Source organism: Neofelis nebulosa, chromosome 2 (assembly GCF_028018385.1).
Source record: "Neofelis nebulosa isolate mNeoNeb1 chromosome 2, mNeoNeb1.pri, whole genome shotgun sequence".
Taxonomy (NCBI): Eukaryota; Metazoa; Chordata; class Mammalia; order Carnivora; family Felidae; genus Neofelis; species Neofelis nebulosa.
Genome location: NC_080783.1, coordinates 168,261,433 through 168,285,487, shown reverse-complemented (window position 1 = coordinate 168,285,487; position 24,055 = coordinate 168,261,433). Strand labels below are relative to the sequence as shown.

At 40.5% G+C, this 24,055-nt stretch overlaps 1 protein-coding gene across 5 annotated transcripts in view; it reads left to right on the top strand.

The window, feature by feature from the left end:
• DNAJC6 (DnaJ heat shock protein family (Hsp40) member C6) overlaps positions 1-24,055 on the top strand; it is a 152,452-nt gene that overhangs the window by 82,256 nt on the left and 46,141 nt on the right. For 3 of the 5 annotated variants that reach the window (XM_058717107.1, XM_058717109.1, XM_058717106.1), the window contains exons 2-4: positions 20,268-20,418; positions 21,528-21,577; positions 21,677-21,825. In XM_058717107.1, coding sequence (XP_058573090.1) covers positions 20,268-20,418; positions 21,528-21,577; positions 21,677-21,825 — 350 coding nt within the window. Of the gene's footprint in view, positions 1-11,265; positions 11,429-20,267; positions 20,419-21,527; positions 21,578-21,676; positions 21,826-24,055 lie in introns of those variants that run through there. The other 2 variants (XM_058717110.1, XM_058717111.1) reach the window with 2 other exon arrangements.

Genomic DNA, 24,055 nt, shown 5'->3' with positions numbered 1-24,055 from the left:
GGTTGTCAGTGCCCATCTTTGAAATCTCAGAGCCTGTGAACTCTGATTATGTTATCTGGGATCTAAAAGGCACCTAGGGAGACCAGGCACCGCTAATGATTTATCCTCTTTCTCAGCCATAGCCTTCTCAAAGAAGGCTGTGACCATGGGTTTGCTAGTGCTAATGTGCTTTTATACCTCAAAGCACCTTGACAATGGGCAGTGCTAATGTGCTTTTATACCTCAAAGCACCTTGACAAAGTCTGTAGAATGGTTCTCTGGGGAAGATAGAGAGCGTGTTTGCAGGTTAGCTCTTTGAGCTCTTACTCTTTCCCTTTCTGGGTGCCCTGGCTGCCATTTCTGGAACGCTTGTGCATGTGGTTGGTGAACACAAGAAGCAAAGTCTGAGTAGCTTTTGACCCTGAACCCTGTGTGTGCCTGTAGGGTGAGTAGCATTAGGCAGCTAGAAGGGGCTATTTAAGAAAGGGCATTTTTTTAATTGAAATATATTTGACATATAACATTATGTAAATTTAAGGTATATAGTATGTTGACTTGATACATTTATATATTGTAATATGATTGCCATTATAGCCATAGCCCTTGTATCATGTCACATAATCATCATTTCTTTTTTGTGACTGAAATAATTAAGTTCTAGGCCCTTAGCAAGTTTGATTATAATAGTGTCATTGTCTATATTCACCATGCTGTGCATTAGATCTCTAGGACCCACCTACTACTTGTTGCACGTTTGTATCCTTTAAACAACAAACGGAAGCATTTCTCTACCTTCTCTACCTTCCAGCCCCTGGTAACACCATTTTACTTTCTGTTTTTATGAGTATGGCTTTTTTTAGATTCCACATATAAGAACATCTTTTTTTTTTTTTAAGTTTATTTATTTATTTATTTTGAGAGAGAGAGAGCAAGACAGAGGCAGAGAGAGAGGAAGAGAGGGAATCCCAAGCAGGCTCCATGCTGTCAGTGCAGAGCCCAATGTAGGGCTTGAACTCACAAACGTGAGATCATGACCTGAGCCAAGTCAGGCACTTAACCAACTGAGCCACCCAGGTGCTCAAGAAAAGAACATCTTAAGCCACTGCCAGCATCCCTTTATATGACCACCAAGGTCGCATGAGAGACCATAAGCACAGCTAGACCTTGGCTTTCCTCTCCTATCAAAGTCTCAGAAGGCAGTTTTCATTTATTTGTGCCTTTTCAGCACCTGATCTTTCTCAGTTTTTCCCTCCTGAGTATCTGGTGTTAAAAGATATCCTTCGATTATACCAGAGCACACATCAGGCTTCTCTATTCTCCAACAGTGTTTTCCGGTTTGACCATTTCCTTGTGTGTCTTATGCTTTTAACAAAATATCATGAGATGAACATGGGCTTTGGAGGAAGAAAGACTTGGGGAAGAGCTGTGGCTGTGTGACTGTATTTCTGTCTTGGGTCCTCAGTTTGCACATCTGTAAAAGGGGGATAGTAAGGTTTACCTGGCAACGTGATGTGAGCAATAAATGAGAAAATGGATATAACGCTTGTAGGACCAATTCCCACCAATCAGAAGGTGATTAATAAATGATAGCTACTGCCATTTTTTTTTTTTTTACCTTGCAGAGCTTCAGAACAATTGCTGCAGGTTTAAGAGTGAAGTGGAGCTCTTGATTTCTTGATAGACTTAATTCAGTTTGATTCACTGGCCTGTTTTGCACTGTTTACCCTGGTAGGTATCTTACTGGGTGCTTGGTACAGAGATACAAGCTAAGCACTGTCTATGTTTTCACTAGGCTTTTCTTGCTGATTCTCAATTAATTTGTCTTGTTGCAGCTTCAACAAAGGCATTCCCCCACCCCTCCCAGTAATTCTAAGCAACTTTGCTCCTTTGAAGGTTAATTTGACCTTCAAGCCTTTGGGGACTTGAGGACCACTCACCTTCCCAGTCTCACCTCCCACCCTCTAACACACCCTCCACATCCTCCCACTTCTCCAAGGAAACAGCATGATATCCTGGTTCCAACACATACCACAATTGGTGCCTTAGTTAGTCACCATGTGAGAGTCCCCTCCTTCTCTTCTATAGAGGAGACTGTAATGCCCATCTCTCAGTGTTGGGTGAGGATTCATGCCTGTAAATCTTTGTCCTAAGAGCAGATGGACTCACATAGACCAGACTGCAGGAAAGAGACATACAAGAATCCGCAGCTGCCAAATGGCAAGCAGAGACAGAAGCTACTTTGAACTCAGGAAGGTCCTGGGTGTATAGTCACTTGTCTGTGCTGTTTGTGGTGCCTTTTCTGCAGCCAGCAGAAGAGAAGCACATGGTTCTTTCCCGTCCCCTCCAGGCTTCTTATAGTAGTGGATGGTGGCAAAGATGGGATGATGGTGGTGGTACTTACTGAGCATTTCGTGTGTGTGTGTGTGTGTGTGTGTGTGTGTGTGTGTGTGTGTAGCAGTTAAAATTACTATCTCAAAATTAAGGTTCAGAGAGGTTACATAGCACCCTTGAGCATGTAGAAGACAGGGAAGGTAGCTGAAATGATGCCTGTGGTTCCTCCAAACCTGACTTGAGACTCTTTTCATGGTTGGGTAGCTAGTATGCTAGGGAAATACCAATTTTATGTCTGTCTTCTAAGCAACAGCCAATGTTTGGCTTAGTTTTCACTGGTGTATTTCAATTGTCTTCCTGCGGGTAGAGAAACAGGTCTTGGAAAATTTAATCTAGCTGCCAGTGCAATGCCTAGAATTCAATTAAGTCCATAATTTCCAATTAATGGGCCTTTATGCCAAGATTGAGGTCATATCATTAATCTTGCTTTTATCTTAGGCTTTCCACTGTCATGATTTATAGTGAAGTTCAGCCAGTCTTGTCAGGGTTATAGGAGCATAATTAAGCCAGAAAGACAGCCAGAACAGCTAGTTAATAGTTAACACGAGAGCCAGGAGGGACCCCTTCCTTTGCTTGGTAAGCCTGTCTTGGGCAGCATGGATTTCCAACTATTTCCTGGATTTCTGATCTTTGTTTAGTTCAAATCCCCATGTGGTAAAATCTTCAGACAGGGAAACGATTCCACTGTCCCAGTTGGTGATCCATTGTGAGCAGTGTTCTAGTTAATTTAATGCCACCATATATACTTCCACCTTAAGTTACCATTTAAGTGTAATGAACAGTAGGCTTTTACAAATGGTGGCTTTAATCTTTGTGATGATTCTGAGGAAGGTGTCATAGGCTTTTTCTTTGCCTAAAGTTTATACAGATAGTAAATGGCCTTTCCACTAAATTGGTGGAAGAACTTGGCAGTTCCTACATGCAGACCATTCCTAAGTGCCTGTGTCTCTCTTTTTCTCATGGGTGTTTGCCCAATAGGATCTTGCCCACTTTCCCCTATGGGAAAAAGAAGATAGGCATGCATGGGCAAATACTACTTATGATTGCTTTCCAAGTGACAGATGCTTTAATGACATAATGTCATTATCTCATTTAAACCTCATAACACAAATTGAAGGAAGATATTATCTGCTCCCTTTTACAGTTGAGGAAACTGGGGTTTAGAGAGATTAATTAGTCTGCCTATTGTTACACAGGAAGTAAGGAAGGTCAGTGTCATGAATCCAGATTTGCAAAAGCTTAGCTCCTCTCAGTCACATCATTTGTACCAAATGCTTCTTCCTTTTTCCTTGTTCTCTGGAGTGCTTATTGTTGGGTTGGCACTCTTTGGGATAAGTAGCACATAGAGGGCCATTTTTTGAAAGCAGAAGGTCCAAAGAGAGGTTTGGAACCAACCTACTGTCTAATAGGTAAGCGTGTGCTCTTGAGATTTAGCCCACATGTGCTGTGTGCCAAGTCCAGACCCAGGTCTGTCCAAGTACTGGAAGCCAACCCTGTCATTGCCTTTGATTGAATTTGCAGTGTTTCGTTTTCCTACACGAGAGGGGAGTGGTCAGACCTTTATGAGAAGGTCTCCACAAGCCAATTCCATGCCAGGTGCTTTGTCCTTGACAGTAGTGAGACAGAAGGGTTGTGGGTTTTCTTTGCCCTTAGGTAACAGATGTTCTTCCCAATGCTTGCTGTGGTTTGGTTTTGTTTCTTTGCCTTTTTTTTTTTTTTTTTGCTTTGTTTTGTTTTGTCTTTTGTTTGTCCCAGGATTCACCTTCAGAATGTTTCTGCATTCTGTTTTTAGTTAGCATTTAGATGTGTCCTTACTCTGAGTTCACGTTAGCCTCATTGAGCGTCTTTATGCTTGGCACGACTTAACTACAGAGGTTCCCACTAACACATTTATTTGATAATTAGGTGCCGGAGGTACTGCTCTGAAATTTCCTTCAGGTGCCCTCAGACAGAATTATGGCTTTTGAAATATGTCCTAAAGGATGTGCTATCCCTGGGGGATTCCACTTGTCTGAGGCAATATTAATCTGCTCTGGGAACAGCTTCTTGGCCATCTGCTGATAACCATTTTTTATCATTTGTTATGTAAGTGTGAGGACCAGATTCCATAAGCAGCTATACAGAGAGCAGGTAAAATTCTTGCTCTTTAGCTTGACCTTCAAGTATTCTGGGATCTCAGCACCACCTCCCACCCCCCTTCCCAGTCTCTCCTCCCTCTGCCTCTGCACACCCTCCACATCCTCCCAGCTCCCTGCAGGATGTCCCCGTTCCAGGACTTGCCTCAGATACGTTACTCACCATCTCACAGTGCCCCTTGCTTCCTCATCTGTTTGGTGGACCCTGGGATACCCGTGTCTTTGTGCTTTTAGTGTGGATCCCCAGGTCTGTTATAATTGGTGCCCAGTTAAGATCCGCTTCCTTTTTATCTATGTCCCTTTATTCCGTTTCCACCCAAACTGCAAATCAAATACCACATCTTCCATAAAGCCTTCTTCTTTCCTACTTCCAATGACAAGCATCCCTCTCTTCAAGCTGGGCATAAGCACTTCTGAACTCCTGTCCACTTTATATGTATATATATAAATAATATTTGGTGAGTCTGAACAAGAGACAAACAGTTAACAATTCTGGTGGAGCTCTATGAGAGCTATTAGAGAAAAACACATTAATGACTTCAAGACTATGTTTCAGTGTTAAGTGGAAAAAATGGTGGTCTCAAAATGCAGATAGTATGAACTTACTTCTGTGTACGTGTATACAGAACATACAATATGTATGTGTGCATGTACATAAAAATGTAGAACTAAAAATGTAAGGATACATGGTTCTCCAAAATGTTAACAGTGGTTACCCTTATTTGTTTTCTTATTTTCCCCTCTGCTTTAATTCTGTTTGTTTGGTTATTTTTTGTTTGTTTGTTTGTTTTTGTTTTTGTTTTAGTGGACCTCGGGTGCAGAGAAGTGAATTAATCATACTGCTTTGTGGTCTTTAAACTGCACGGATGCCTCTCTGGTTTGATTCTAGATTCTAGATTTCTTTTTTTTTCTTCCCCATCCTATCCTCATTTTTTAGCCATCTGTTCTTTTTCTAATGCTCTGGATATGTGTCCTTGCGTGTACCTAAATTTTCTATGTTGAATATGACTGACCTCTGTATTACATACGTCTTACGTTATTATGTAATTATATATGTATATTTTGTATGTTATATAACAAAATACAATATAACATGTATTTTATATGCTATATAAGAAAATGCAATATAACAAAAAGTTATATATATAACATATATATGATATATATATTTAAATCTGAATGAAAACCTTCGGAAACTGAAATTCACATCCTCTGTCTCATACCTTTTTCCCCCTTTCCCTCCCTTTCTTTCAACCTCACCATCACGTACACACATGCAAAAGAAAATTTCTTGAGCAGTTGTACTTCCAGCTCTAAAACCCCAGGATTCTTTATCCTGCATATTAGTTGATCCCTCCCTTGAGCTCTGTGCTACATGGTTAGGCATAGAATTCTCACTCTGACTTCTCCTGAATAATTGAGCATGCTTCCCTCCCTACTTCTTACTACAGCACTGCACTTGAGAAGAGAATGGCCATGGCAAGGCAGATAATCCTATGGGACCAAGGATAGTATTTTGTGGTGATTCCTTATCTTTTTCCAGACAGTCTGGATGCTATTCAAGTATATGGCAATGGGGACATAAACTTTAGAGCTAAAGGGGTGTGTGGTGTGGTGTGTGTGTGTGCGCGTGTGTGTGCGTGTGTGTACATGCACACACATATACATCAAAACTTATTGAATGTTTACATTTTAAATATGTGAAGTTCATTGTATTTCAATTTTATATATGTCAATAAAGCTGCTTTTTTTTAAGTTAATTGTAATGGTGTTTGGAGAAAATCATTTCATCTTTCTGATATATCTATTTGAGGCATGGGAATACATTGCTAATATCCCACTGAGTACTGAAATATTATGAGTGTAACTTGCTACCTTTCCTGGCCCAAGCAGGACTTCCACTTATGTTCTGATGAAATGAAAAAAACATGGGTATTGTCATTAGATAAACATTTGTATACCCTAGCTGAGTAACCCTCTGTGAATGAAAATGCCTCTCTGAGACACATTTTCTTATCTGAAAAACAAAAGCAAAAATATCTCTCAGTATTGCGTGGGAGAGTGTACGTTCCTAGCCTAGCGCTTAGATTGTAGTAAGGTTCCTTTGGCTATATGTGACATATGTGTGTGTTTTGTGTAGTGTGTAGTGTATACACATCGATCCTGATTTTGTAAACAACAGACAATATCCATCTACGATAGTTGCTGTACCTCTGGAGAACAATGGTTGGATCTTTGTTTATTTAAGAAGTCCACTTGCAGTGGGAACTCCAGGATCTCCATCCAGGAGGGGCTAAGATGAGACAGCCTCATGGGAAGGAAAGGGGTTGAGAAACTCATCTTATAGCTGCATTTGAACAGCAAACAATGCTTTTCTAAGATTCTGTGAATATCTGGGGGTTATTTGGGAGGACTGTTAGAATTCTCTTAGCCACCTTTTGAGATTTCTGTTGTCTTCCCTCTTTCCAAAAGGAGAACTGAAATGTTGATTTCAGTGTTGTTTGACTTTTGCTTTGCAGTATTCTTCAAGCAGGCCATCAGTCCTTTGCTATCTCTGTCCTCCCTCACAGACAGGGTCAGGTAACAGTGAGGATGTTTTCTCTGTCTCAACAAGAAGGCTAGTCATTAAGGGAAATGTCATAGTCCATTTAATGCAATTTTAGCTCTGACCTTTTGGTTAGAGAAGGGAGAAAAAAAATTGATAACCCCTTACTTCCTGGAGTTGAGAGGCCATGTGGTAAGCAGAACCCTTTCTATTTCTTCAGAGTTCTTTTAGAGGTTCTGATCTTGCTAAATAGATTTGATCGTTACTATTTCATAATGGTGAACCTCTTTATTCGGTTCAAGTAAGTGTTTGAGAGTAATAAAACAAAATCTTTCACATAGATCTCTTTTTCTGGCACACAGTAATTAAGATATTTGTTGAATCAAATTAAGCAATATCCACGTATCTGTTGTTTTATATGAGAGTATATAGAATTTGGACTGACAGCTGTAGCCTGATTCCAGTGATCCATGCGGAACAAAATGTGTTACATCCATTTAGCCGGAATTTCCCCAGCATCAACCCTGCACCTTGCTTTTATTCTACACAAAGTCAATTTTGGTTTCATGGTAGTCTTCATTTTGATTGCATTTCTCATTCTTTCTTCTCTCATCATTCTTTCTTTTATATGTTGGATTTTTTCGGTAAAGAGTAGCTAGTGATGATTATTTAATTATCTCCCCTGATCTATCTGAAGATAAAAATTTCTCCTTGGCCTTTTTAAAAAATTTTTTTTAAAGTATTAGCCTTCCATACAGTAAAGCTCTTGTTGAGTTTCATGAAATTCCCATCTCTCAGGCAAGAATGCTCAGTAGGTGCTTGAAGATACAGTACTGCAATCAGAAATTCAGAGAAGTGTGAGGGGACAGTAAAAGCATTTGGTTTTATTTGCTGTCTACATTTAGTCAAAGGCCAAGTCTCTGCCAAGTTGAGCTGCTTGGTCTTTCTTGCCACCCCTTCCTTCTTCTTTCTTATTCCTGTATTCCACAGGAGCCCGGTTCCATATACATTTATTGAGCGCCTTCTGTGTATCAGGTATTGTGCCAAGATTTTGGGGGGCTGTAAAGAAGTGAAATACTGTCCGTGTTATTGAAGACTCAGAATCACTGGGATTGAGTGTGGTGGGTCAGACCCACTCGTAAATAATTCTTATTTAAGTCAGACTGCCTAAATTCTAGGATGGGGGTCCAAAGTGAGGTGGGAGAATGGGGCCATGAGAGACAAAGTTCTTTTAAAAGATGTCAGGATGGGAGGTATATAAGAGCAGAGGCTTTGTTTGGATCCAGCCAAACTTGGGTTCCATTTCTTTCTGCCATGGCTGGGACTAAACTTCACCAAAGCCTCAGTTTCCTCAGTGGGACTCTTACCTGCCACTGTGCTTAGTGTGAAGGTCTAACTCCATAGTTTATGGAAACTGCTCAGCAGAGTGCCTGGAGTATGTGTTTAATAGACGGCCTTTTAAAAAAATTTCAGTCTACTTAGCATATAGTGTTATATTAGTTTCAGGTGTACGTTATAGTGATTCAACACTTCTCTACATTATTCAGTGTTCATCAAGATAAATGTGCTCTTAATAGGTCTTCACCTGTTTTACCCATTCTCCCCCCCCACCCCCCACCTCCACTCTAGTAACCATCAGTTTGTTCTCTATAGTTAAGAGTCTGTTTTTTGGTTTTGTCTCTTTTGTTCTTTGTTCTGTTTCTTAAATTCCACATATAAGTGAAACTATATGGTCTTTCTCTAACTGACATTTAATTTAGCACTACTCTCTAGATCCATGTATGTTGTTGCAGGTGGCAAGATTTCATTCTTTTTTATGGCTAAGATTCTACTGTGTCTGTATACCACATCTTCCTTATCCATTCATTTATCAGTGGACACTTGGGCTGCTTCCATAATTTGGCTCTTGCAGATAATGCTGCAATAAACATAGAGGTGCATGTATTCCTTTTGAATTAGTGTTTTCACATTCTTTGGGTAAATATCAGTGGAATTACTGTGTCATATGGTAGTTCTATTTTTTGGGAGGCCCTTCAAACCTTTTTCCACAGTGGCTGCACCAGTTTACATTCCTACCAACAGTGAAGGAAGGTTCCTTTTTCTAATACCTGACCTTTTAAAAATGATGATAGTGTCTGGGCTGTCTGGGTGGCTCAGTCAAACGTCTGACTCTTGATTTAGGCTCAGGTCATGATCTCATAGTCATGAGAACAAGCCCTGTGTTGGGCTCTGTGCTGAGCATGGAGCCTGCTTAAGATTCTCTGTCCCTCTCTCTCTGCACATCTCCCCACATGCATGTGTGCACATGCACATGCTCTCTCTCTCTCAAAAAATGTTTTTTAAATGATGATAGTGTTAGAGTTTTAGAATTGGGGGGGGAAGTATAGCTCCCTTTTATTTTCTAAACAAATACACACGTGCACATATAGCTATTTAGCAGGTGATAATATTTATAACACAAATTATTCTAATTTTCATTTCTTTGTTGTTGATTTTGGACATTCTCTAGAGTGTCCCTGTCGCTAGCTAAATGTTCACCATTGCTGAGCCGCTGTTTGACATAGGGAATGGCATCAGATCCTTCCAGCGGCTTCCCAATTAATTTGATTGTCGTAAGAGCCCCAGGACCTTATTCCGGTCAAAGAAGGGCTGGGTGTACCATTGATTTGTCAGGGCCGTGATGCAGGTGGATACTAGGGCTTCCTACACGGTCTGGGTCCTCAAAGCCCGAATTGTTGGCACCACCTGTTCTGTGGCCTGTGCCTGCCAGTGCTGAGCTCTCTGGAACTGCTAGTAGGTGCTGCACATGCCCAGGCCTCTGCCCCCATTCATTAAAGCAGCTGCCAGATCTGTCCATGTCTAGGATGGCTGCCGTGCAGTGACTTGTAGTTTTCTGAGTGACTTACAGTTTTAATAGTTCACACTGTGTGCCAAATAGTGTGGAAGTATTTCAGTATTTCAAAAACCAGTACCACTGAATCTGTGTGAACCTGGATATTAGCCATGCAAATAGCACATAATAGTTTCCCATACCAGCCACCAGATCACTTCAAGATGAGACGAGGAAACCCCAGAACTACGAAGAAGTTCACCTCTGTTAAACATTCAGGATACCAAACTACTGCGAGTGAGGAGTTTACATGTGCTGTAGCTGAAGCTCTGGAAAGAGGTTCTGTCCTTGTTGTCCAGTCTGGCTTTATCAACCCTGACACTGAACAGCATGATCTTTTTTTTGCTGAGCCTGTGAAATTTTGCTGGAGACAGCCTTTTTCACCGCTTAATTCTTTCCATTCTCTAGACCCGCCTGGTAGCTATCATTCACTAAGGGCATACAACACAGCAGGCACTATGCTAAGGGCTTATAGAACTTTCTTGTATGATCCTCACCACAATCCTATGTGATATTCTCTTAATGCTTTCTGTTTACAGATAAGGAAACCAAGACTTTTATTAGTTGCTTAACTTCTGCAGGCTATATAGCCAGCTGTAGCAGAAGTCGAATCCAAACCAGGTCTAGCTGCTTAAAGCCCATATTTGACTGTGGTGGCTTTGTTCCATTCCTAGCCTCTTGTTGGCACAAGGAATATTGTTTTTTTGTTTGTTTTTGCTTAAATTTATTTATTTTTCTGTGAAATTGCTATATTCAATTGGATTCTTGGGTATTTTGTGGCAGGCAATCCAATGACTCATTTACATGAGAGCTGAATTTCTAAGAATTAAAATGAAAATTCCTGGTTGTTTTAGAAAATCTCACTATTTAAAAATCACATTGGGGGTGCCTGGCTGGCTCAGTCAGTAGATAATGTGCCTCTTGATCTTAGGGTCATGAGTTCGAGCCCCATGTTGGGTGTAGAGATTACTTAAATAAATAAACTTAAAAAAATCATGTTGACATGCATGGTCTCACTTGATCCTTTTGATGCCATGAGACATGTAGGAAAGTTTTTGTTCTCAATTTGTTCCCATTTACAGAGGGAGAAGAGGTCTGAGAGGAGTACAATATCATGCTTAAGGCCACAGAGTTTTTAGGTAGAAAAGTGAAGTGTTCAGTCAAGACCTGTCTCCCCAGTGTCAGGCTTTTTTCTAAGCTGTCCTGAATGAGGGTGTAAGAGGAATAAGGTGTAAGCAGCCTTTGATTCTGGAAGCCAGGGCAGTGGGCTTTTTCATGGTAGATCTAGTTATTATCCCCTATGTGATCCATTTCTCTAATTGCAGGAAGCCAAGAGCTGAAAAGTCTGCTATAAACAAGGAAGGATGAAGCCCTCTGTGATGATGACACTGGTTCTCTGCTTCTTTCTGAGTGTCCTGGAAAAGGAATAGTGTTTTCCTAGGATAGGAGCTAATAGTGCATCTCTGCAAGGTCCCAACTTTGTAGAAGGTAGGAAAGGACATTTGTGGCATTATAACAAATAAGTACAGAAAATCATGTCCCCTTGGTGAAGAGGAGCATGAACACGAACAGATAGATCATCATGTCAAAATTCAGGTTATCAGTCACCCCTCAAATGGGCTGAACGCTATGACAACTCAACATGACTAGACCTGGATGACAAAGGTGTTCCAGAATTGAGAAGGTGATGCTCTACAGGATTGTCTTTGTGGAGGCTCAGAGGACCTAATGAGAAAGGCTGATAGCCCAAAAACTTCAATTTTGCCAAGGGTCCTTTGCCATCTCTTTCCTGTCCTGATGTATTGGATTAGCTTGAGTGTTCTCACCAGAGCTGAGACAGTTACTACCCTGATGAAGCAGGGTCTTGGGTCTTAGAAAAAAAACCAGGTACTGAAGGATACTCCTGGAAAGTTTCCATCCCACTTGGAGTGAAGGCTCCACACAGGGCTCTTCGAGGGCTTGTGGACAGTGTTGGCCTCCATCTTACAGGCGGGGCTGAGAAACCGTTTTGTGGCCATGAACTCTGATGAATTGTACACAGACGATGGAGGTCTCCACAGCCACTGAGAACTGACATACTGAAGCTTAACAGCATAGCATTTGGCTGTTGTCTTTATTTTATGTAGCTTGTTTTTTGCTGTAAAACTTATTAATGTGAATTATAGAAAATTTAGACATTCTAGTTCAACAACAACAAAACATCACTTATCATTCTCTTACTTAGATATCATTGCTGTAATTATTTTGAAAATGTAGCAGCTAAGAGCCTAGACTATGGAGCAGCCTGCCTGGGTACAGATTCTGGCTTTACAATCTCTGGGACCTGGGGTGGGTCACTGATGTGTTTTTGCTTCAGTTTCCTCATGTGGAACATAGGGACAGCAATGGTATCTCCTTCATAGGGTGGTTGTGAATATAAAGAATTTCGATTACTGCCTGATACCTAGTAGGCATTCAGTAAGCTTGACTTGTTATTTTTATTTTATGTTCATTGAATTGTCTAAATTCTTTCTCTAAACTCAAATAATCTTCTTTTGCAAAAATGAGATTTTACTTTGTGTGTTTTGTATCTTGCTTGTTTTTTACTTAATTCTTTGTCATGAGCCTTTGTACTCTTCTACAAAGTGGTTTCAATAGCTAATTTTGTGGCATTGTTAGAGGTGCTCACCCACTTCTCTCACTGTGGGAGAGGTACGTTATTTATAGTCTTTCGCCTTTATTAACAATACCTCAGTGAATATCTGGTTTGCTAAATCTTTGCATACCATCCTTTTCTTTTGATGGCAGTACTTTATGGGGGAGCCTCCTTTCTTGGGGGTCACTAAGCAAAGTTGTATGCAGCGTAGGGTGCCATGGATACATATTTATGTGAGCAGTAGGAGCATACATGGAGAATGTTCCAGGGTTCTAACAAACAGTGCGTGCAGCCTTGGAGATGGTGAGAGTCTGATTTTTAGATGATCAAATATTTGTATCTTTTAATAGGTTGGTACCATGGAGCTCTGTTCTAGCACATAATACAGGTCTAAATTTTCTATAATTTATATTAATAAGTTTTACAACAACAACAAAAAGTTACATAGAATAAAGAAGTTCATAATACTTCTCATAATAGTATTTTCTTACGGCTGACAAATCATTAAGATGTTAATGAAAAGTAGCCATGCCTACTTATCCTATTTCATAAAGTCAGTTAAGACCAGCCTTAACCTTGTGCTAGTCTTCTTAAAAATATATTCTATTCCAAATAAGTATTAAACCAGCTCAAATATTTTTTGGAATGAAGCATGATATAAATACAGACAAATAGGTAACTCACAGTCCAGTGGGAAGCAGAGATTCTCTCCCAAGAGATACAAGCTTTGTGTCACTCACTCTCCAAGGGAGAACCACTCAGATTTTACCTGTGGTGAGTTCCCATGACTTGGGAGCCGTTGGGATGCTGTGTCTTGTCTCCTAAATTAGGAATCCTAGGAAAAACTTGTGTATCCTTAGAAATGACATGGGGACAGGGTGCAGTTTTTTTAGCGCTGGTCTTTGGTGGGTTTACATTTTAAAATGACAAGACAGCATAGAATAAGAATCTACTTGGAGCCTTCCAGGCACAGACCTGGATCTTTCTCTTTGGATGGCAGTCTCATGCCCTATCAGCTCTAACCTCGCCACCTCCCACCCTCTAAGACCCACAAATCCCTGAGGAACCTTTAGTAAACTCACGGTGTTTTCCCACTAGTTGCCATTTAGTCATAGCATTTAGAAGTATGTTGGAGGTGGCAAGGTTTGGGTTCCTCAGAATGCAAGTGTTTTCAACCAGCTAGTGCAGGGATTAGAGAACTTTTTCTAAAAAGTGCCAGATAATAAATACTTTAACTTTGTGGACCATGAGGTCTCTGTGACAGTGACTCAACTCTGCCATAGTATCATGAAAACAGCCACAGACAGTATGTAAAGGAATGAGTGTGGTTGTATGTATGAGTGTAATAAAACTTTACTTATCGATACTGAGATTTGACCTTCAAATAATATTCACCTTATTAAACATTTTCTCCTTTGACTTTTTCCAACCATATAAAAATGTAAAAACCATTCTTATTTCACAGACTGTACAAAAATAGGCAGCAGACTGGATTTGACCCATGAGCTATAGTTGGTCAACCCCTGATCTGCAACAGCCGTTATTTTTCTTCTGCCTTCTGTGTATTACTTTCTGATTTCACCATTTCCCTCTACTGTGTCATTTTTTTTGAAGCCCCTCTGTGCTTTCTCTCAGCTGAGACTTACATAGCCTTTGGAGATTCTATTCTTCTGGCCCTCATGTAGCTCATCAGGGAAAGCCAGAATACCTACCTAAAAGAACCATTAGGGCAAATTCAGATAACATCCTTCTTCTCTTTTTTGTGTCCTAATTTGACATATAATATGGGTATATAAAGGCTACAGGTAGATTCTGCCAAGTGGGTCTGATTTCTGCAGGGCTCTAAGGTTCTAATCAACAGTGGGTGCAGCCTTAGAGCTGGTGAGAGTCTGATTTTTAGATGATGAAGGATATTTATATCTTTTAATGGGTTGGTACCATGGAGTTCCGTTCCAGCACAAAACAATAAATTATATTTAAAAAAAAAAAAGAGTCCAAGAGAGGTCTGAACAATCAATTTGGTGTCATCTCTTAGAACAATGGTATATAACAAGGGTATTCAGGCTGGAGTAGAAACTTTCGATGGAAATGGGGGAATTACAAACATTTTATACCACTCTATCCTCAATATATTTAAAATGAAAACACAGTACAGATTTTTTATGTGAGGATGTGTTTAAAGGGAAATAATATGCTCTATGTCATAGAGAAACAGAACCCAGGAGGACATTCTCAGATCTGTAGTTATAGTCCTAATCTGTGGGGCTGCCCATCAGATCAATTGCTGGCATTTTATTTAGGGCCGTGAGGCAGTGGGGGCGACACATGCTGTCTGCCTAAATAATGAGATTGGTTTGGTTGGTCTGACAGATGCCGTGATTTATGGGAGTGTTTATTGTGGGGACATCTGCTGCCGAGGGCAGCCAGATGAAAGGCACACAGGCGGGAGGTGGAGGAGGGCAAGGAACAGGGGAGGGGTGGTTGTGTGTAAGGCAGGTAAAGACCACCCCAAGTACAGCTGTTAGAACGGAGCTGCTATGGAGCTGTAAAATAGTGGGAGATAGTAGAAGTAGCCTGGGCTTTGGATTGTGCAGATCTGGCTTTGAATCCCTGGCTCTGCCACTAGTCAGCTGAGATTTTAGGAAAGTTGCTTCCTTTCTTTGAGAGTTCATTTATTCATCTATAAAATGGGGATAATAAACATTCTACCTCTTTCCCACTATGTGAAATTGTACTAACAAAAAAGTCCAGAGTTCCTGTACATAGGTTAACTCAGTTAGTGGTAGACATCATTCATATTTGTCCATGTGTCCACTTGTTTGTTTATTCACCAGCATCGATTGTTCTTTGCAATTTCTAATAGAGCCGTATTTTCAAGCAGATGCCTAATGGTGACTTAGGCATTAATGGCTTTTGTGATGAGGATGAAAGTACACAATAGTCAGCAAGTATTTATAGGTATATGTATTGCCATTCAGATGGCACATAAGAGTTTAGTGGGAACCTGAAGTATGATTTAAAGAACAGCTGCCTGGGGCTGCCTGGGTGGCTCAGTCGGTTAAATCTGACTCTTGGTTTCAGCTTAGGTCACGATCTCACCGTCCATGAGATCGAGCGCTGTGTTGGGCTCCATGCTGGCAGTGTGGAGCCTGCTTGGGATTCTCTCTCTCCCTATCTTTCTGCCCCTCCCCAACTCACACTCTCTCTCAAAATAAGTAAATGAGCTTAAAAAAATATAAAGAACAGCTGCCTGGCCAATAAACACAGTGAAAGATACACAACTCACTAACTGGGGAAGAATCATAAAACAAGACCAGAATGAGATATTGCTTCACACTCACCAGGTTGGTAAAATTATAAAGTCAAACAATAACCAAGTGTTGTACAGCACTACTAGTAGGAGTTTAAACTGATATGACTACTCTGGGAAATGACTGGTCAATATCTAGAAATCTGAAAATGTGCATATCCTTCTTGCTAGTAAATTCTACTCCTACATATAACCTAGAGAGAGAATCTCCTGTATATAATCAAGGCAATGTGTTCATAACCACATTGTTTGTTATAGTAAATGACCCGACCGTCCATCAGTGGGGTAATGGATCATACTTTAAGTGAGATAAAGTTACAGGTAGCACCATCATAGAATAATTTTAAATCATAGTGAGGAAAGAAAGAAAATTGCAAACACAAAACCATTTATAAACAATATTAATATATTAACAATATATTAATTGTTAATTAATAAATAATATTAATATATTGCTTATGGATAACTACATATATAATAAATGTTTAAAGAAATTTGGAATGATACATATCAAAATCAGAATAATATTAGGGAAAGAAAGAGGGATGTGATTGGAAGGGTTGCCTAAGGCTCAAATCCAAACCCTACCATTTACTCACTAGCTGTGCACCCTTGAACAAGTTTCTTAAGCTCTCTGCCTCAGTTTTCTGATCTGTGCAAGAAAATAATAATGATATCTTCTTCACAGGTATGCTTTGAGGATTAAATGAATAAATATTGGTAAAATGCTTAGAATAATACCTAGCAGATAGTTCAGTGTTACATGAGCGTTCGTAACTATGGTTCTCATTACACGAATCTTTTATCTTTTATTTATTAAAAAAACCTTAAATGTTGCAATTTTTCATTTATAAATGTTTCAGTATTTATTCTGGTAAGTGAGGACTGTTGTTGAACATAACTACAGTATTATTACCCCTAAAAAAGTAACAATAAACCTTTAATATCAAATACTCAGGAAGTGCTCAAATTCCAGTTGCCCCATAAATGTGATTAATTTTTTATAGTTTGTTTGGATTAAGTTCCAAACAAGATCTGATCTGTCTTTTTAAAAATTTTTTTATAATGTTTATTTATTTTTGACAGAGAGAGAGCGCGCGAGCATGAGTGGGGGAGGGGCAGAGAGAGAGGGAGACGCAGAATCTGAAACAGGCTTCAGGCTCTGAGCTATCAGCACAGAGCCCAACGCGGGGCTCGAACACACCGACAGTGAGATCACGACCTGAGCTGAAGTTGGATGCTCAACCAACCAATTGAGCCACCCAGGTGCCCCATTGGCTGATTTGTCTCTTAATATATTTTGATCTATAGATTCCTCCTCCAACTTCCCTTTTTCTTCCAATTTATTTTTTTCTAGCTTTATTGAGGTATAGTTGATATATAAAAATTACACACATTTAATGTATACATTTTGATGACTTTAAATATGTGTGTACACCCGAAAAACAAATAACCCAGTGAAGAAATGGGCAGAAAACATGAATAGACACTTCTCTAAAGAAGACATCTGGATGGCCAACAGGCATATGAAAAGATGCTCAACATCACTCCTTATCAGGGAAATACAAATCAAAACCACACTCAGATATCACCTCACGCCAGTCAGAGTGGCTAAAATGAACAAATCAGGAGACTATAGATGCTGGAGAGGATGTGGAGAAACGGGAACCCTCTTGCACTGTTGGTGGGAATGCAAATTGGTGCAGCCGCTCTGGAAAACAGTGTGGAGGTTCCTCAGAAAATTAAAAATAGACCTACCCTATGACCCAGCAATAGCACTGCTAGGAATTTATCCAGGGATACAGGAGTACTGATGCATAGGGGCACTTGTACCCCAATGTTTATAGCAGCACTCTCAACAATAGCCAAATTATGGAAAGAGCCTAAATGTCCATCAACTGACGAATGGATAAAGAAATTGTGGTTTATATACACAATGGAGTACTACATGGCAATGAGAAAGAACAAAATATGGCCTTTTGTAGCAACGTGGATGGAACTGGAGAGTGTGATGCTAAGTGAAATTAGCCATACAGAGAAAGACAGATACCATATGGTTTCACTCTTATGTGGATCCTGAGAAACTTAACAGAAACCCATGGGGGAGGGGAAGGAAAAAAAAAAAAGAGGTTAGAGTGGGAGAGAGCCAAAGCATAAGAGACTCTTAAAAACTGAGAACAAACTGAGGGTTGATGGGGGGTGGGAGGGAGGGGAGGGTGGGTGATGGGTATTGAGGAGGGCACCTTTTGGGATGAGCACTGGGTGTTGTATGGAAACCAATTTGACAATAAATTTCATATATTGAAAAAAAATGTGTGTATACTTACGTTACTATTACCACAATCTCCAAAAATCTCCTTGTGAAGTATTTTTTTATATGAATACTTAACATGAAATCTGTCTTCTTGAAATATTTTATTTATTTTTTATTTGAGAGGGAGAGAGAGAGAGCATGAATGTAAGTGGGGGAGGGGCAAGGGAGAGGAGGAGAGAGACTCTCAAGCAGGCTCCATGCCCAGTGCAGAGCCTGAGGTGGGGCTTGGTCCTGTGGCCCTGGGATCATGACCTGAGCTGAAATCAAGAATCAGAGGCTTAACTGACTGAGCCACCCAGGCACCACCCCCCTCCTTAACATATTTTAAAGTCCATTATAAATATTACAGTTTAAAATAAAGTAAATAAATATTACAATTTTTAAAAAAGAAGAGATGTCATCATATAGTTGAAAAGTGAATAATGATTAAAAATAACATAAGAATTTCAGGGTGTGACATAATAATAGTTAGCTGCAGTCTGTTGGCCCCTAAATATATTAGGTTCTATGCTAATAGTTTTATATGCACTTATTTAACCTTTCCCTAAGAAGAAGGCACTATTTTTATCCCAATTTTAGAGTCAGGAAGAAAGAGGCTTATAAAGACTGTTACTTCCAGGGTGTCTGGGTGGCTCAGTCAGTTAAGCCTCTGACCCTTGATTTCAGCTGAGGTCATGATCTCACAGTTTGTGAGTTCAAGCCCTGGCAGTGCAGAGCCTACTGGGGATTCTCTGTTTCTCTCTCTCTCTCTCTCTCTCTCTCTCTCTCTCTCTCTCTCTCTCTGTCCCTCCCCTGCTCTCTCTCTCCAAATAAATAAATAAACTTAAAAAAAAAAAAAGACTGTTACTTCCTTCCCAAGGTCACACAGGAGTAGCAAGGCTGAGCCAGAACCCAGCTGAGAATGACTCCTGCTCTTGACTGCTAGGCTGAAGAGGCTACCTGGCCATTGTTTACATTAGCCTTCTCTACGCAGGTTCCTTCTTTCTTCCTGTATCAGCCTTTGTAAGCTAAGTTGTGTTATGATGTGGAACATTCCCAAAATGGAATGGGGGTGCTTCTAATAATAAAGGGTTGGTCATCACTCATCCTGCATGTTCATTGAAGGTCAGCTGGGAGCTCTGCCACACAGTTTCCTATTCCAGGACCTGGGAGTCCTGGACAGAGCAGCCATGATCTCAAACCTTGCCAGTTGCTAGGGCAAAGAAAGAGAGAGACAGGGACAGAAACACAGAGAGGGAATGAGAACTATGGGGAGTTTCACACTCACAGTTAAGTGCTGTATCCTGAGTGACACACAGTACCTACCTTCACTGACATATCATAGACTAGACTGGTGGTTTTCAACCAGGGGTAGTTTTGCCTTCCAGGGGATATGTGCCAATGTCTGGAGACAATTTGGGTTGTCCCAGCTGGTGGCAGTGGGGTGCTACTGGTGCTATCTAGTGACTAGGAGCCAGGGATGCTGCTAAATACAATGTACTGGGCATCCCCACTCCCATAGCAAAGAGGTATTTGGCTGTAAATGTCAATGGTGCCAAGGTTGAGCTAACCACGAGGGACCAGAAGGTACAATTTTGTGAAGCTGTAAGGAATAAAAAACTGAAATACTTGGTAAATAATACTGATGATCACCATGCATCCTAAAAACTGTTAAAAGGCCCCTGAGAGGTTATTTTCCATGATGGACATGAAGAATGACTTAGCGGGAGAGGCATGAGATGAATCTTCTAACACATTCAACTCCCTCGCAGGGCAGAGGAGGCCCCTGCACACACTTCTAAGCTAAGCTGCTCTTCCTCTGATGTGGGCATTGTCTCAGAGAAGTATAATGAAGGCCACATGGACAATTACATTTTTTCTAATATTCATGTTAAAAAATGTGAGACTTAGCAAAGTGCTTCTCTTGGTCTCCCAGGCAGGCCCAGCAGCACTGCAGTAACCCAGAGTCAGTAAGTTCTGAGAGCGAGCATAACTTACAGGAATATCTTTCCTGGTCTGCGTATGTTACGGGAATGAAGAGAGATCGTGTAGTCTGTGTATCAGCTCCATTTCTGTTTTTCATTGGCAGGTGCCTCATCCCCAGACATGGAGCCCAGCTATGGGGGAGGTCTCTTTGACATGGTGAAAGGAGGTGCAGGGAGGCTCTTCAGTAACTTAAAGGACAACTTGAAAGACACCCTCAAAGACACATCTTCCAGAGTTATACAATCTGTTACCAGGTATGTGCATTCTTCCCAGTTAAGTTAATGGACCTCCGTGCCTCCAAAGGATCTGGTTACCTGGTTACCAGCCAACTGATTTTCTGGCTCAAGGACTGTCAATTATGTGATATAATTGCATGGAATCTGATCAACCAAGCAATGTCATTGAAGCCATAAAGTTGAGGCCTTCGGAAGCTACAAGCACAGGCCAGGAGGACTCAGTGCATTTTTATATTAAAATATACTGGTTGCCATCCCTGTCTTTTGAATCCAGCATCCTGGGTTCTAATGCATTATCTGCCCTTGTTAACCATGTGATCTAGGCAATTTAATTAACCTCTCTGAGCTTGACTTTTATACTCTGGTAGGATTCATGTCTTTGGTTGATTTGAGAATTAAATGAGAAGTTAAATGAGATAATAATGCACATGCAATCTGAAAAATACTCATTGGATCATAATGGAAACATTTATTTTTTGTATCTTAGTAGCTCTTTGAATCTTGTTTAGTGGAAGACATTTTCTACCCTTCTGCTGTATGAAAATTCTTACAAGCAGGCCATATGAATTCTATTTTATTCTTAGGTATTAGAAAATTCTAAGATCACTTTAGGTTGTAATATGCAGTTTTGAATCATAAATTCAAATGTCAAGCCCAAAAGATTAATCAAGATTTTAATCTTTGTTCAAAGGCAAAATTTATCCCTTAACCAGCAATTGCCAACCAGGGCCTGGTGGACAGAGAAAAGATATCCCTTGTTGTTTCTCCATCACTTCCTTACCTACCCTCTCACTGTTCACACTTACAGGAGATGTTCAAGCAGGCAAAGAGGCTGGAATAATCAGTGTTAATGAATAAGCACTGTTTTCTATTCTGAGATTGATTCTGTTCAGGAAGTGTCACCTACAAAGGGTATTGGGGTACATCAATTGGAGTGGTAGATTTACGCTCCTGAGGGTATGGGTTGCTTCTCTCAACAATTATCCTTTGTTAGAGAGAAGGCCTTGAGCTAAGAAAAACGCCTACTGGATGAAGTGTCCAAGTCATGATGGGCAAGTGATCGAGAGGGGGATATCCTGGCATATTTGGATCACTTTAATGAGCACCCTTTCCTGTCTTGCTTTTAGCTACACGAAGGGAGATTTAGACTTTACTTATGTTACCTCCAGAATTATTGGTAAGTTTCTCATGTTTATTAACAGCTCAGCTTTCAGTTGCTGCTCATTGCAACAGCATACCCATTTAACCGATATTCTCTCTCTGTGATCCCTCCTAGTGATGTCCTTTCCTCTGGACAACGTTGACATAGGATTCAGGAATCAGGTGGATGACATCCGAAGCTTTTTGGATTCCAGACATCTTGACCACTACACGGTGTACAATCTGTCACCCAAGTCTTATCGAACTGCCAAGTTTCACAGCAGGGTAAGGAGTTTTAGCACTGGGATGCCATGGTTGAAGATGTAACAGGGTATTTTTCCCTTTAAGAGATATCCTCAAAGCCTTTGTCCTCAGACACACAAAGCTGATAAACTATACACTCTGGACACTTCTAGTCACGAAGTGTTTATTAGGCTGCTACAAAATATTTTGAAGATTTTCCTTGGGTGAGGACATTTGCAGGAAAAGTTTATCTGTCAATGAGATACCATATAATTTGGGGTCTCAAATCACTTGTGGCTGTTTGCCTAGTTGTTAGGGCACATTGCTCTGAGGCTCAGCTGGAGATAGAGCTGCTATGGAGGGCAATTGGTGAGCCTTCTACTGTAACACTAATTATGCCCTTAACCTTCCCTTATTGCTACTTAGGCGTCGTGATGCATCAGTGTCGCTAGACCAATATAGACACCACTCAGTATAATGGAAATAGCTCTCTGACATTCAGTAAAGGTGCTTTTTTCATAAGTAGAAAATAGCACACAGTCCACACTGTGGGTTTGGTAATACTATTACTAATATTTGGAACTTTTACACTGTCCCCTGAGGTGGATGGAGACCTGGGACACAGAGAATTAAGGTGACTTGCCCAAGACCATTACCACTAGCAGGTGGTCTAAGGCTTGCTTGTGTTCTTAACCATTGCTCTGGGCCGACACTATTACTTGGGAAAGCTGGCTTATCCTCCTAAGGAACTTTTTGAATAAGGCAGGGAAATATTCCTAGTTTCTGACTGGTTGAGAAGCCATGAGTGTTGGCTTAGGTTTGAATCTGATGTGAAGTCTGATCTTTCTGGCCAGGGAGTTCTCAATTTATTCATGAATTAAGGCTTTTTCTCTTTCCAGAACATTTTCAAATATTTTGATTTAGCCTTAGATGTGATTGGTTTTGCAACTACATCTGGGTCTATTCCTAAATATAAAGGGTTTGCCACACAATGGACCCTTGAAAAGTGAAAATTTATTTTAAGTAAGCAAAATTACAGCTGCCTGTCCATCCTGTGTATCTCAGCTTTGATGCTAGAACACATTTTGCTCCAATTTTAGTTGCCATTGATAATCTTTGGGTTTCAGCTTCCAGATGTGTGAAAAACACAGGAAGGTTGGTCTGTATGTTCTCTAAAGCCTCACCTGCCCTAATGTTCAATGACATAAGGGACAGTTTTGCTAAGGACTCTCTTTTCTGTGAAGGTTCCCAGAATAGGCAAGAGGAAACCTGGTGGTTCTCAAATGTTAGTGAGCAACAAACCACCTGGAGGGTTGGGCAGACACCCAGGCCCAGAGTTTCTGCTTTAGCAGCATAGGAGAGTGGTGGGAATCTGCACCTGCTAACAACTTCCTGGGCGCCGCTCCAACTGCTGCCCTGGGGACCACTCTCGAGAAGCACTGATAAAACCATTCTGAAGCAGTTTGGTCTAAATTGCTGCTGTATAATGGAGATTTTAAATGCAGCTCTTTTAAATTCCCTATAATTAACTGCCTTTCCCACTCTTATCCCATCTATTACCTGATTCAGAACAAGTGAATTAACATCAAACAGAATGTGGGTAGATATTCCGTTTCTAACTCGGATGCAAATCTTTTGGATTGATTTTTATTGTTTAAGAGTCAATGTCATCATTTTCATAACTGAAGAACTGTGGAACACCCTTCACAATATTCCATAGAAATTTTATTTAATCATGGAAGAGCTGTGATAATCTGGAAAAATTTCCCTCTGAAAGTAAATACAGACATAATTATCATCGTAGAAACATTCATATGTATGAAGATGTCTCTTTGTGTAGTATTTGTTTTTTCTTTTTAAGTTTATTTATTTTTGAGAGAAAAAGTTCAAGTTGGGGAGGGGTAGGGAGAGAGAATGAGAGAATGAGAGAGAGAGAGAGAGAGAGAGAGAGAGAGAGAGAGAGAGAGAGAGAATGAATCCCAAGCAGGCTCAGCACTGCTGGCACAGTGCCTGATGCAGGGCTCAAACCCATGAGCCGTGAAATCATGACCTGAGCTGAAGTCGGATGCTTAACCGACTGAGCCACCCAGGTGGCCCTTTGTGTAGTATTTGTAAAAGCAATCTCTATAAAGATATTTAAAGCAAGGCATCTATTAGTGCAACTGCATATTTTGTGACCAGTCTTAACAGTCTTACCAAAAGACCATAACTTACATATTGAACATCTGTCCTGGGCTGCCCTCATTTGCTCTAGAAGAGCAGGAGGGATGTT